This window comes from Tyto alba, unplaced genomic scaffold (assembly GCF_018691265.1).
Source record: "Tyto alba isolate M040663 unplaced genomic scaffold, T.alba_DEE_v4.0 Super-Scaffold_1, whole genome shotgun sequence".
Taxonomy (NCBI): domain Eukaryota; kingdom Metazoa; phylum Chordata; class Aves; order Strigiformes; family Tytonidae; genus Tyto; species Tyto alba.
The window spans coordinates 20,757,060-20,771,232 of NW_024881261.1; the positions used below are offsets into that span (position 1 = coordinate 20,757,060).

The 14,173-nt window shown below is 40.6% G+C and overlaps 1 protein-coding gene across 2 annotated transcripts in view; it reads left to right on the forward strand.

Moving 5' to 3' along the window:
• Positions 1 to 8,431, forward strand: part of VSTM4 (V-set and transmembrane domain containing 4) — a 42,556-nt gene extending 34,125 nt beyond the window's left edge. Inside the window, exon 8 of one of the 2 annotated variants that reach the window (XM_042786998.1) lies at positions 4,659 to 8,431. In XM_042786998.1, coding sequence (XP_042642932.1) covers positions 4,659 to 4,784 — 126 coding nt within the window. In that variant the 3' untranslated portion in view covers positions 4,785 to 8,431. The remainder of the gene's footprint in view (positions 1 to 4,658) is intronic. The other variant, XM_042787004.1, reaches the window with a different exon arrangement.
• Positions 8,432 to 14,173: the final 5,742 nt, after the last annotated feature.

Here is a 14,173-nt window from a genome sequence, read left to right on the forward strand (position 1 = left end):
AAAGTACTAATTTTATTTGGTTTTATTGCTTTTCTAGATGCAATTATTTATTTAGTGTGTTTTGGCTTTATTAAATTATGTTTACTATAGGAACATCATAAAAATGTATGAAAGCAACACATCAGCCACTACTGCCCAATGACTTGTTTTGGGGAATCTAGTGTTATTTTTCATATCCAAACATAATAGAATAAAGTAAGAGTAAAGAGATAATCTACACTGGAAAACAATGCAATTTTGAGATAATATAATAAAACACCTGGACAATATGATTTCATAAATCTTAGTTCTAAAATTTACATGAGCTGGGCGTTGGGGTGGCTATTTTAGGACATGCGGCATTTTCTAAATGGAAACATAACATGAAATACAATTAAACAGCAAAGGGGAAAGCATGTACAGATTTAGCTTGCCCTGAGCAACATTGAAAATATTTCTACTTCAAAAGATGCACTGGGTCAGTCTTAGGAAATGTAGAGTTTTACTCTGTCAGTGACCAACAACTTGTTCCTAAAGTTTTCATAGAATGTTTTGGGTTGGAAGGGACCTTAAAGATCACCTAGTTCCAACCCCCCTGCCATGGGCAGGGACACCTTTCACTAGGCTAGGTTGCTCAAAGCCCCATCCAATCTGGCCTTCAACACTTCCAGGGAGGGGGCAGCCACAACTTCTCCTCGAAACCTGTTCCACTGCCTCACTACCTTCACAGAAAATAATTTCTTCCTTATATCAAATCTAAATTCACCCTCTCTCCATTTAAAACCATTACCCCTCATCCTATCACTATGTTCCCTGATAAAGAGTCCCTCCCCATCTTTCCTGTAGGCCCTCTTTAAGTACTGGAAGGCTGCCAGAGCCTTCTCTTCTCCAGGTTGAATAACCCTAACTCTCTCATCCTGTCCTCATAACAAAGGTGCTCCAGGCCCCTGATCATCCTTGTGGCCTCCTCTGGACCCACTTGAGCAGGTCCGTGTCCTTCTTATGTTGGAGGTCCCAGAGCTGGACACAGCACTGCAGGTGGGGTCTCATGAGAGTGGGGCAGAGGGGGAGAATCACCTCCCTCAACCTGCTGTCTATGTTTCTCTTGATGTATCCCAGGATGCGGTTGGCTTTCTGGGCTGTGAGTGCACATGAGTTTCTTGTCAACCAACATTCCCAAGTCCTTCTCTGCAGGACTGCTCTCAATCCACTCATCAACCAACCTGTATTTGTGCTTGGGATTTCCCCAGCCCATGTGTAGGACCTTGCACTTGGCCTTGTTGGACTTCACCTCTCAAGCCTGTCCAGGTCCCTCTGGATGGCATCCCTCACTTTCAGTGTGTTGACTGCACCACACAGCTTAGTGTCATCAACAAACTTGCTGAAGGTGCACTCAATCCCACTGTCCATGTCACCAACTAAGATGTTAAACAGCTCTGGTCCCAACACTAGTCCCTGAGAAATGCCACTCATCACTGATCTCCACTTGGACATTGAGCCATTCACTCATAACTCTTTGAGTGCAACCATCCAGCCAGTTCCTTATCCACCAAATCATCCATCCATCAAACCCTTGTCTCTCCAATTTAGAGACAAGGATGTCAGGTAGGACGGTGTCAAATGTTTTGCACAAGTCCAGGTAGATGATGTCATTTGCTCTTCCTTTATCTACCAACACTGTAATCCCGTTGTAGAAGGACACCATATTTGTCAGGCATGATTTGCTCTTACTGAAGCCACGTTGGCTGTCACCAATCACCTCCTTATTTTCCATGTGCCCTAGCATAGTTTCCAGGAGGATCCACTCCATGATCTTGTCGGTCACAGAGGTGAGACTGACTGGCCTGTAGTTCCCCAGGTCTTGCTTTTTTACCTTTTTAAAAATGAGCATTAAGTTTCCCTTTTTCCGGTCAGTGGGAACTTCACTGGACTGTCATGACTTCTCAAATATGATGGATAGTGTCTTAACCACTTCATTCACCAGTTCTCTCAGGACCCATGGATATATCCGATCACGTCCCATAGACTTGTACATCTTCATGTTTCTTAGATGGTCATGAACCTGATCTTCTCCTAGGTGGCTGGTCCTTCATTCTCCCAGTCCCTGCTTTTGCTTTCTGAGGCTTGTGCGATGTGGTTGGAGTACTTGCTGGTGAAGACTGAGGCAAAAGAATTGTTGAGCACCTCAGCCTTCTCCATATCCCAAATAACCAGGTCTCCCATTACCTTCTGGAAAGGCCTCATATTTTCCTATTTCCTTTTATCACTAACACACCTATAGAAGCTTTTCTTGTTGCTCTTGATGTCCCCGGACGGATTTAATTCCGTTAGAGCTTTGGCCTTCCTAACCTGATCCTTGGCTACTCAGACAATTTCTATGTATTCCTTCCAGGCTACCTGTCCTTGCTTCCATCCTCTGTAAGCTTCCCTTGTGTGTTTGAGTTTATCCAGAGGCATGTTGTTCAGTCTTCAGCATTTCCTGGTGTTACTGTGATGTCCAGCCTCAACTTAACTCTGGTATTTAGCCTCTGTACTATCTACTGAATAGATGGCACATATAGTTTTGAAATCTCAAAAGAAATTTTAACATATCATAAAAGGCAAAAACAAATGCCTAGAAACTGAGGCTAATACTCTCAGGCTAGAAAGAAGAGGGGAATATAAAAATTATCAGAGCTGTTCACCAAGTTTTTTTAAACCAAAGCCAGGATAGGACAGATGTCTTTCTAAACATGTGGTTCAGTTCTGATACATGAACAAAGAAAAGAAATGTGTGATTTTATTTCTGTTACATATAAGACCAGGCTGGGATCCACAGGAAGTCCTTTACATCATTTTACCAGAGAATTCAATGAAAGCAAGAAATTTTCTGTGTAGTCAACAGTGGAGCATTTGACAGTGAACGAGGCACAGAAGCTGAGCTCACATAGGTCTACCCAGGCCAGAGGGGGAGGGAGGGAAGCCCACATGAATAGTCAAATGCAAATATTACAGTCCTGCAGACAATTAGCCCTGCAAATGGCCTTAACTCATATGCACAGATCAACTGACTTCAGTGACACCACTTGCAGCAGCAGCTGCACAAAGTATTTCAGGATCAGATTTGCAGAGAAGAAATAAGATTAAATTAATGCTGGAAAAGTGTAAACTGATCCACCCAGAGGGAAACAATCTGAAATGCAGAGTGTGAGCAACTGTCAAGGCAAAATGAGAGGATTCCAGAGCAGTGCAAAAGACAGGAAGCAGGAGAGCACAGGGACTGATTTCAGAAGATATAAGATGTTTATCTTTTTAGTCAGAAGACAATATAGTTATTATTCAAACACATTTCAAGGAAACAGGAATCATTTATGTTAAATCAGAAAGAAATAAAGTAAATAAAACATGAAGGAAACTCTTGGCATTGGAATATACTGTCAATTTCTTCATTATAACTAAGTACTGTATGGAAAATCTTGCTTTGTGAACTTTGAGTGAGTTTTCAGTTTACAACTGCCAAAGCCTTTCTTGGTGTCAGAGAGGCAACCTTTTTTATAAGGCATAGTCTTGTGACTGCAAAAATTTGCATGGCTGAAATGTTTTTTGTTTTGTTTTAATTGTCCTTTTTAGACTTAAACTTGAGGACACCAGTTATGTTCAGGTAAAACACAGTATCCAAAAAGATAAGAGAATAAATTCTCCAGTTCTTCACTTGCACAGGACCTTAGCAGTTCACCCTTCTTCAGGGAGCACAGACTTCTATCTCCTACAGATGAACTGAAATCCATTTCAAGTACTAGGGCCCCATGTACAATTTCACAGCAACTCTTGTTTGTTGCTACATTTTCTGAGGTGAATGTGATATGAACAACCCACTCCCAAGTGATGAGCCAACCCACACAAAGGAACACAAGACAAGACTTTCCTCCTCTAAGCCACCACTCTGAGTCTGGATGAAGTCCCCAACACCAGTAGGCAGCTCTTCTGTCACTTGTGAAATTTGTTCAGTAAATTTTCTTGATAACTTCTCTCTTAGCTAAGTTTTATAGTTTTAAGTCTAAAACTCAACCAGTGTAATACTTCAGATGTCTTTGATTGTATGGCCTTTGTTCTAAACTCTGAACTCGTCTATAGCATGGCAAAAGTGGTGAAATCCCAATGGAATGACAGTAACTCAATTCTATCCATTTTTGTTGCTCTCTGCATATTTTTAGCATGCTTTTTCATTCTGTTAAGAAACATAATGAGCGAGGTACTGTGAGTGGCTGTGATTAGAGATGTAACCAGTCCAAGGTTTACAGCTGGGAAGCAAATCTGGTATATATATTTCAAATTGTGAAATCCGCAATAACTAAAATTAAATTGGAAAATATAGGATTATAGATGCTAAACATTTTGCTAACACACATCTTTCAAATTTGCAATATTTGAATTGTCAAATTAAAATTTTCAGTGTTTGGGAAACAAGGAGAAATTGGAAATGAACCTGAAAATCTTATTTTCTGTTTATTATTTTTAATGTTATTTTTATTTCATTTTTTATGAACTAACTCTAGTGCAGACTAAACTGATTAACAGCTGTCCTGGGTTGAGTGAGTAGAACTAGCATGTGTGAGAGAAGAAATACAGCCCATTCTATAGAATATTTACATTCAGTGGTAATGACATTATAACTGTAATTTGTTGGTTCTGTTTCCTAGCCAAAAATCGCAGAGGAGAATTTAACATACGCTGAACTTGAACTTATGAAGCCGATTCAGGAAGCCAAAGGCATTCCCAGTACGACAGTCTATGCACAGATACTCTTTGAGGAGAACAAGCTGTAATAGTTCATGCCTGTATAAATATCCTTTGTCTGTATTCTATTTAATTCTTGCTGTGCTGTTTATTTATAAAAATCATACAAATGTCCTTATTTTTTTATTTCTGTTCATGCATTTCTATTTTTCTATGAGACTTTTAAACAAAATGTAGTTGAAAGTAATCATAGAAAAAGCAACTGGTCTACAAATGACATCCCAGAGACACCCTTCATAATGTTGAGTCCCCCTGTTTCAAATGGCCTGAAGCTTCACCTGGGGCATTTCCAATACTAAACATTATTCCTTCTTTGATGCTAATATGACAAATCCAGCTGCAAACATCAACATCTTAGCAAGGCTCAGAAGAACTAGTGTCAGGATCCATGCACATCAACTTGCTTTTGAAGACAAAGATCACTAACCAGGAATTTTGTCAATTTAATGCTGTTTTTCCAATCAGAAAAATATTAGCTCAGTAAAGCTAAGACTTTTTTCTACATCAAAGAAAAAGCTAAAATTACTTTTTCTGTTTTTTTCCCCCTGCAGAAATAGTTATAAAAAGGTTTGGTTTCTATATTTTCAAATTCCCTTTCTAAATGTCATTGTCTTTAAAAACTTATGCTGCTCTTAGTAAACTTCTTAAGTGCTTGAAATAAAACATTTCAAAATAATCCAGAGAAAACATTTGTAGTTAAACCCCAATGATTTAAGGAAGAATATTTATAGCTTGGGAACATCTTCCAGGATTTGATCTTTTTAAAAATCTGATTGGGAATAGGAAAAACTTGATAGTGAGTAAAAGACTGTGACAGAACCAGGACACTGCTTTTGGCCTTGATTTAGATTAGTGCTTCCAAATCTGCAGAAGTTTCCTCCTGTGGCCTACATTACTGAGCTACTGATCTAGAGGAAAAATCACACAGCTTCTGCTTTAGTATAGAGCAGACTCTGTTAACGCCTTGCTCACTTTGGAGTTATTTCTTTAGAAAGACCAGGGCTCAGGAGATCTGGAAATGAGCCTAATGAGAGAGCACAAAATACTCTTCCACTTTCTCCACCTCTTGATAACTGAGAAAGGATTCTTCCTTTTCCTGTGATACACGTTCACGGAAAATGTGGCAACCTGGGCATTTCAGACAAGAAGGATAGCTGGACTGATGTTTCCAAGCTCCTAAATCTCCAATGCCCAAATTCTACCAAAGCTCAGGGAGAGTTAGGTACTCAACATCCTTCAGCCCTTGGGAAGCTTTAGCCCTTTATTAACCACAGAGTTAATGGAGAAGTAAAAGCATGGGCCTTTTATCTCACCCTCAGTCCATGGAGATCTGATACTTGGCATGTGCCAGGTCCTTTCCAGGTCTGGGAGGGAGCCCCTTGACAGGCCATTCATGTAGCAGTATTTAGTGTGGATTTTGAAGCAGCACTTGAAGGCTTTGTGTTTTGAAGTCCTAACCAAGGTGATCCGTGTTGCTTCCTCCCTTACAGGTCAGGCCTTTTTAGAGATACAGCCATTTCTCACCAGGCTTCAGAGCACAGCTAGTAACCATTGCAGGAATACTCATGACCTTATTTTTGCTACTCCATGGGAGAGCAGGAGAGGAGCGCAGGGGTGACAATGCAGGGATGGGGACACGCAACAAAGGGAGAGAACACATCACTGCCTTTTGGAGGGCTTCACCAGAATCAGAGTCTGTATAAACTGCTTTTTAACTTTTCTGAACAGGAGTAGAGATTAGGCAGCATACATAATCTGTTACTGTATAGCCAGGATATGTAAATGTAAAATACAGTCACCTGCTTCCATGTTAGATAAAAATCTCTTGTATAAAAAAATAACTTAAGAAATGCTTGTCAGGCTGGCTATTATGTATGGTACTAATTCCAACACTAGTCCCTCATCAAAACAGTTTTTTCCAAACTAAGGCCAGCTTTTATCAATAGGTTTGCTAGTATTTATTTTCATTTTTAATGTTTGTATTTGCAAGCTGTCAAGAAAATGTTTGTTTCACCTTTTAATTATCCAAGGAGTTCAATCACCCACCAAAAGGGCACAGTACTTTTCCTTGTTTTGTGATCGGGTGATGGACTTTCAATGACAACAGCCATCAACTCATTAACCAAAAAGAAATTGGTGCTAAAGAGTGATCAAATGTTCAGGGATCAGTTTTGGAACAGCCAGAGTTTGACTGACTTTTCAGAGACGACATCTTTTATTGCAGACAGCTGTAAGGAAGGCCTTAGAAAAGTATAGAGCTTATTAGTGATTCATTTGGAATTAAAAATAAATTCCTAACACATTAATGAGTCGACCACTTAGTTGTGAAACATTTTTAAAGTCTGGTATATAAACATTCCTTTTACATACAACTGGCCATTGTGCCCATTGTTCAGAAAAATCCTCTACTGTATGTATATGCCCAATATTTCAATGAATATCATTCTTGATGTATTAATATTCTATATATTCTTGTTTATGTTTGATATCTAATTCCCCAAAATAATAGTTAATTGAGCTAAATAAATTACCTTTTTTAATGAGATAAGTTCTTCCAGTCTGTATAGGATTTATTGCTTGCTAGACAACAGTTTGAGGATATGTCTTTATCTCGTACTCAGACTTTAGACAATCGCAAGAGGTGGGAATTGTATTTTTCATTCAGCAGAAAATTCCATGATTTTAGAATATTTTCCATTTGTGACTGACTTCATAAGACAGCAGAATCCTGAAAGGCAACAGACCAGCTGAGTGAAAGGAGGCCAGAAATCCTACTTAGGAGAATACCCACTTTCCCAAGCAGACATCTCCTATGCTTTTTCTTATGCAGTGTCCACCCAGATTTAATGTCAGATCATATCATTGGAGAAAGGAAAACATCATCCTTTATTTTGCAATTAATTGTACAAATTTAAGTATGAAAGCAACTCACTTAAAAGACTATGGAGAAGAAAATTTCACTGAGTATAATGTGCTTTAGTGGGAAAAAAACAGAGTAAGTTGGATTTAGCTCCTTTTAACAGGACTACAATGTCAAATTAATCTCTGGCCTAACTCCCTCTGGCTTCAGCAGAACGGCCACAGAGCAGCAGCAGAACTGAATGTGGTCCACTGTTCTTTTATGACAGGAGCTCCCATGAAGACTCATAATAACTTATTAAGCAGCCGTTGGAGTCTGCTGAGTCATACTATTTTGGTTACTCCTTCTGTTGTCATTGGTAAAACATGGACTAGTGCTGAAATTTTAACAAATACAGCTCTATTTGCTTCACACCAATTTAGTATCAGATTATTAAATGTTAATGTACTGCACCCTATAGCTTTAAATAGAATTAGAAATGTTTACAGCTTTGGTTAAATGCACCTTGTTCCTCCACATTAAATTTTATTACCAGAATCCTCCATCAGCAAATAGGAGTAAGTCATATTAGTGTCACAGGCTGTGCGGGGGTTGATTCTGCAGCCCAAGGAAAAGGTGTTTTATTACTCTTTATTACAACTTTCTAATTGGTAGGTGTGGTCAGAATGTCATTATCTCTGTAATTACAAGCAAATTATTTGTTTTGGAATAACTGTAACATAATTGTGGGGTTCTCTTCATTAAGAAGTTCAATAAACTTGTGTCCTTAGCCAGGATTTGGCCAGGTTCTGCTGGCATAGCAGGACTCAGACAAGATGAGGTCTCATTTGATGTTTGATTCGTAGGTCAAATTCTGCTTCTTGATGGCTTCTCCAAAACACCTCTGGTGAGTGACATCAAGGTGCAAAGATCCTTTTTGGCTTCAGTCTAACATGCCAGGGTAAAACATAAAATTCCTAAATTCCACCGCATAACAATTCCTCATCTGAGTTTCTTGCACTAATCTGAAATACACTCATTCAGTGTGCTTTATTCCACCACCTGGTTTGACTCCATTGGTTAAGAGGCAGCATAGTTTGAAAGACTGCATGTCAATAGAATACCCCAAGTTTGTGTTATTCCTCTCAGAAAAAAAAAAAAAAAAAAAAAAGAGAAAATGATGCTAGTACAGACTTTGAGATGTCAGCTAAGTCTATCACATGATAGACCAACTCAGCCTGACTTAACCTAGTAGAGACTGGTCTAGCCTCTTCTTAGAAACTTAAAGTGATAAGGTTCCATACACTCGCCTCACCATCCATTTCCACAGCCATATAATTCAAAATGTTTCCTAGTATATAGGCTATATCTTCTTGCCTTTTCCCCAGTAGACATACAGAATATCTCCCTTGACTCTTAACAGTCTTCTCCATATTTGGAGTCTATCGAAGGGAAGGTTGAAAAGAGAATTAACAACTTCAATTCTGTCAAGCTTTCCTTTTGTAAAGAACAAATGATTCCCAACACTGATTCTCTGGAAAAGATTAATGAATTATTTCAGAGAAAACAGCCTTGGAGATTCAGGGAATGGTTAGGTTGGGTTCTGAGCTGGCTTCCCAGATCCCATGCTCAGCACGGTCCACAGAGGAAAACACCTGCTGAAACACACCATAGCTCCAACATATGAATCTCAAACAATCCCTCTCCCTGGCTGCCCCAGTTCTTTCAACAAACTTCACAGAAGTTTCATATTCCAGCATTTCCACTTGGAGTCTAAATGATGAAGCAATGTGCTCTACTGACTGCATAGCAAGAGGTAGGGCAAGAATCCTACCTGTCTTGGCACCATATTGTGTTGAGTCTCTCTTGTTCCTCATCAGCATTGCTGGGTTGTTTGCAAACCTCACAAGAGGCTTTTCAGTCTTTGACCACCACAATCAGAACTGTTCCGGCAGCCCTTTTCAAGCCTCCAGCTGAGACCTGCTCAGGTTTTCATTTTAGTACTTGACACAGCTAGTCACTACAATTGCATTTTTTCCCTGCTGTGCAGGACCTGGAATTCTCCTGCACCTCACACCATAGAAGTAGGAGGTCATGTGCACAGAGTCCCCAGGCAAGATCACTCGGGTTCTGGTTCTGCCTAGGGAAAAACTTTGGGGAAAGGGAATTCTTACCTTCCTGCATGCCTGTTCCCTCTGCCCCTCTTGAACGTAAGCTGTTGAGTCAAACTTTTCCACTTAATTTGAGTTGATAAGCCATGTTAAAATCCTATCTATCTTGTTTGCAGCAATATTTTACCATAAGGAAGTAAATGAGAATACAACAGACTCTGCATTAGGACTCTGTACATAGAGCTGCACAAGACAAGATCACCTTTGGGGACTTTTGTCTTCCTGTTGTGGGCTGACATGGTCTTGGGTATAGTTGACAGCAGCTACAGTACATAGCTACTCACAGCCCCACATTTTTCTTTGAGAAACTAGCTGTCGATCGTTTTGGATTATCCTCAGGAAAGAGGAGGCCTGCAGGAACTTCTCTGACGGCAAACAGTTATCTCCTGACACCAGGGGGGAAACAGCACAGGACCAAGACATCATGTAAAAATACAGGGCAAAAACCATATGAGGATGGGCAACGGTTAACACTTTCAAATGTGGTAACTAGACATGTGTTCTCCCCTTATCATAAAAGCAAACAAGGAGTCACTGAATACTGCTCAGTGATGCTACACCACTTCCTTCACTTCTGATTCTGCCTGCTTTGCACAGGAACTAGAAGGGAAACTGCTCAGCACCATCTGTGAAGAGATTTTTCAAGCAGTCAGTTAAGCAGCTTTACAAATCTCATTTGCCTGCACTAGTCCTGTGAGAGACAAGTAAGTGGAGAATCCTGGCCTAAGTACTCAGACCAGAGAGGATCAACAAGATTGACAGCCAGCCAGCATTATTCTATATGACATCTCTATGCCTTAAATGTCCCTGCCTCGCAATGGCACTCTGCTCTCACGGGAACATACGCCCTTCAATTCTCTCAGGCAAACCTAGCTGTGCTCAGTTCTACCTCTACTTCCTTCTTGTTTGCTCTCAAAGAGAAACAAGAGGATAGAATAGCTCTGTCCTGCCAGGGAACTAACTGAAAAGCCAAAATTAGTAAATCACTGTGCACATGACGACGGCAAATAGCAAAGGCCACTCCTATGTATCACTATAAAAAATAACATTAATTGGGATGCTTTGCAATTTCCTGTACAACCCATAATTAGGTTAGATAAGAAACTAGCAGTGTCTAAGTGCTATAAATATCTAAATTAAGTTATTTTGAAAGTGCTTGGCACTTTGACATTTGAGAGTTCAGAGTAATTGGGGTATTGAAATAAAATTGCTTCTGTTATTTAAAAGGTCATTATCTTCTTCGGGTAGATATATAAGGACTATTTTCCACTCTACTGAGCTGTTCTATTTGGTACAATTAGACCTGCTTGAGTAGATTTTTAGTGGGCCTCCTCCCACTTATCACAGTCCCAGCACTGCCACAGGGAAGAGCCTGTAAATATACAGCCCAAATACGGAGTATATATGCAACTCATAATCAGGCTCTGAAGAGCCAAGAGCTGCCCAGAGCTTCAAACAGACACCCACCATGAACATCACAGGCTGTTACACCCAGCAAGATGGCAACTAAGTCCTTACACAAACAAAGTCAACAAATGCCAGGTTACAGGCAGAAGGCAGCCTGCCAAGCAGACAAAGGCTTTGGAGCAAATCAGGATTTCACTTTCCCAACCAAATTACCTCACAGTCTGGCAGCAACTCTCATTATTTTAATAACACTACTTGAATCCCTTTTTTACAACATGCATTGTCCCACATGGTCACAATAAAGATATGACTTTTGCTGGTTTACCAGATGTGGTGCTCTGCAACTATGACAGTCAAAGGCAGAAACTTAAATGACTACACCTTGACTGAATTTTATTTTGGTTAGTCCAGTGGTGTCAGAATAATGAATATAGACATAGATATTAGCAGAGGAGATTTAACTTATTACCACCACTTCAGTGGAGACTGCCACAGCCAGGAGACTGTGGGGAAGGGACTGTGCACAGGAGTGGCCACAGAGCACTCTCACTGTACATTCTGACTTAATCCCTGTGCTTCTCCCATGGGAGCTGAGCATTGCACCAAGACTGGAGTAGATATGGGAGCATGACTCTTCATTGTCCCTCCTGGCCAGGGAACAGATGCATGAGGGAGAAGCAAAGTCCTTAGAGCCTCCTGTCCAAACTGAGTAAAAAGACAATTTTTAACCTGAAACAGGGAAAATTCCCATGCTGCTGTTGTAGTCACCCACACAGACACAGCTTCTCCCCCATCAGTAAGACCTCATGATGTTCTTTCTACCACAGGATTCACGTGAAATCCTCAGCTCCAGCCACCCAGCCAGCACACTCACCATTGCTCCCTCAGTGACTGCCCTACACCAACAACCCTCCACATGCATAGGATTGAAACACTTGAGTAAGAAACACATCAAGTGATCACTGAACACAAGGCACAGCTTCCCCCATCACATAGGCCTACATTTGCTCAGTACTCATTACAGCAACCATTACTCATGGTCACCAAGATCCCGATGTACTGCTGAAGGCTGCCTGGTCCTGGATACCAGGTTTCCCTGAGACATTTAATTCCAGTGCAGGGAACGAGGGAGTTCCCTTTTAAAAACTTCATGAAGCAAATTTCCAAGAGCCTCCTGGCACTTGGGAAGAGCTCTGACAACAACCTGTCTGTAAGGCAAAAAGCACAGGGAAGGTTGGCATTCCCCCACCAGCCCTACTGACTTCGATGACAGCGATTGCTATGCACAGGTCTGAAGAGTGACACCAGTAATCTATCTACTAGTCTGGTCCCTAAGTGATGTGTGTGACCATAAGCAAACAGATCACTCCAGCTACCTGGCTCAGAGGTGCTTAGTACAACACAGGAGGAGGCAAGAGAGCTGGGATCAGGTCCAGAGCTTCTTTATCAAATTCCTTGGGATGTCCCTCCCAAAAGATAAGAGACAAGCACAACAGGCCACATTTTCATGCAGAAGGGAACATATTCCTGCAAATTATTTTAGCTCATATGGCTCACAAATAAGTTCCCTTGTGAAAGCCATAGGCAATCACAAATGAGATGATCTTCTTACCAATACCATTTTGTAGCAAGCTTTGAGACCCCTGTATAAAAAGGACTTGGGAACAGTAGCACATGGTGAAAATCACAGGGGAAATTTTCCTGTGAGAGTTACAGAGTGATTTGCATTAATTTCTCCAAAAATTTCTGAGCAAATTCTTTTTTACGAGAATGCAAAGGCCCTGCACAGGGAGGTCTGCAAATATTGCTTCCCTAGTGTTAGCCAACAGAAAGCTACGGAAATCAGACAGTATTTAATGCTCACTGTAACATTTATAAGACTTCTATTGCCAAACAAGGAAGCAAGATGGTCTGTGCAATAACCAAATAAGTATGATTAAGGCATTTTAGGGTTTATGGTCCTCGATTAGATTAAACTGATTTTTAAAGCCACATAAAGGTTGTGCTGCTCCATATTTCTCTTCTTGGTTTCCCTACAGGGCAGAATTAAGACTGTGCCTTATTTCTGCATTTCTTATCCTAATGGGATTTGAATTTCTTTTAAGGGTAATTCTCACCCTGAGCTACTTACCCCTTGCAAAAGTTGGCTCTGAGATAATTACAACGCTCTGATGATGTTCGCACTGTGCCACTTACAGTAACAATGGAGTTATGCTGAAAGTATGTGCTGTGGAATTGCTCTACTTGCTTAATTTTTCAAGCATATTCTAGATCTGCCACCCCTACATCCCATGTGGCCATTCGAGAATCGGTATCGCGTCAGGATACCCACTAAGTATGCAACACTACTGCCCCTGAGCTAGCACCAAGTCTTGTCTGTGTGTCAGTGAAAGTTACTTCCACATCTAGAGCTGACAGAATTTCATGGACATTCATAATTTACCAAATACACAGGAGAACACCACAAATATAAAAGTAGGTGCTTGTAAGAAGGCTAGTTTCAGCTAATTGTTCAACCACATATTACAAATTTCTAGCAAAATCTTCATGTCATGCAGACTTGCCTGCAGGAAAATGACCAGGTAGCACTCTGCCACTGTCACACACACTGGCTGTGTCAGGCCTAGGAAATCTGATGACTGCAACATATTTACATTTGTGCCTTACCTCTGCTAGCAAGGAGTGATGCTTTTGGTACTCACGGTATGAGTTTCTTTCTATGATTTAGGACTCTGGGGAAAAATCCTCTAGAGCTAGAGAAGAAATGAAAACTTTCTCAACCAAGCACTGTTTTGCAGCAAATCACTCCGAATCAGGATTTTCACCAGAAGGAAATTGAAACCCACTTCTATCCATTTGCCTTTTATATTCTCTCAAATTACAATTCCCTGAACATTGGAACAAGCTTGACTCAGGAAGACATTAATTCTTAACCTGGTGACTTGCATTCATACATGCAGACTCTGGATTTGTTCTCCGTGATCCAAAACAACAGCTGATG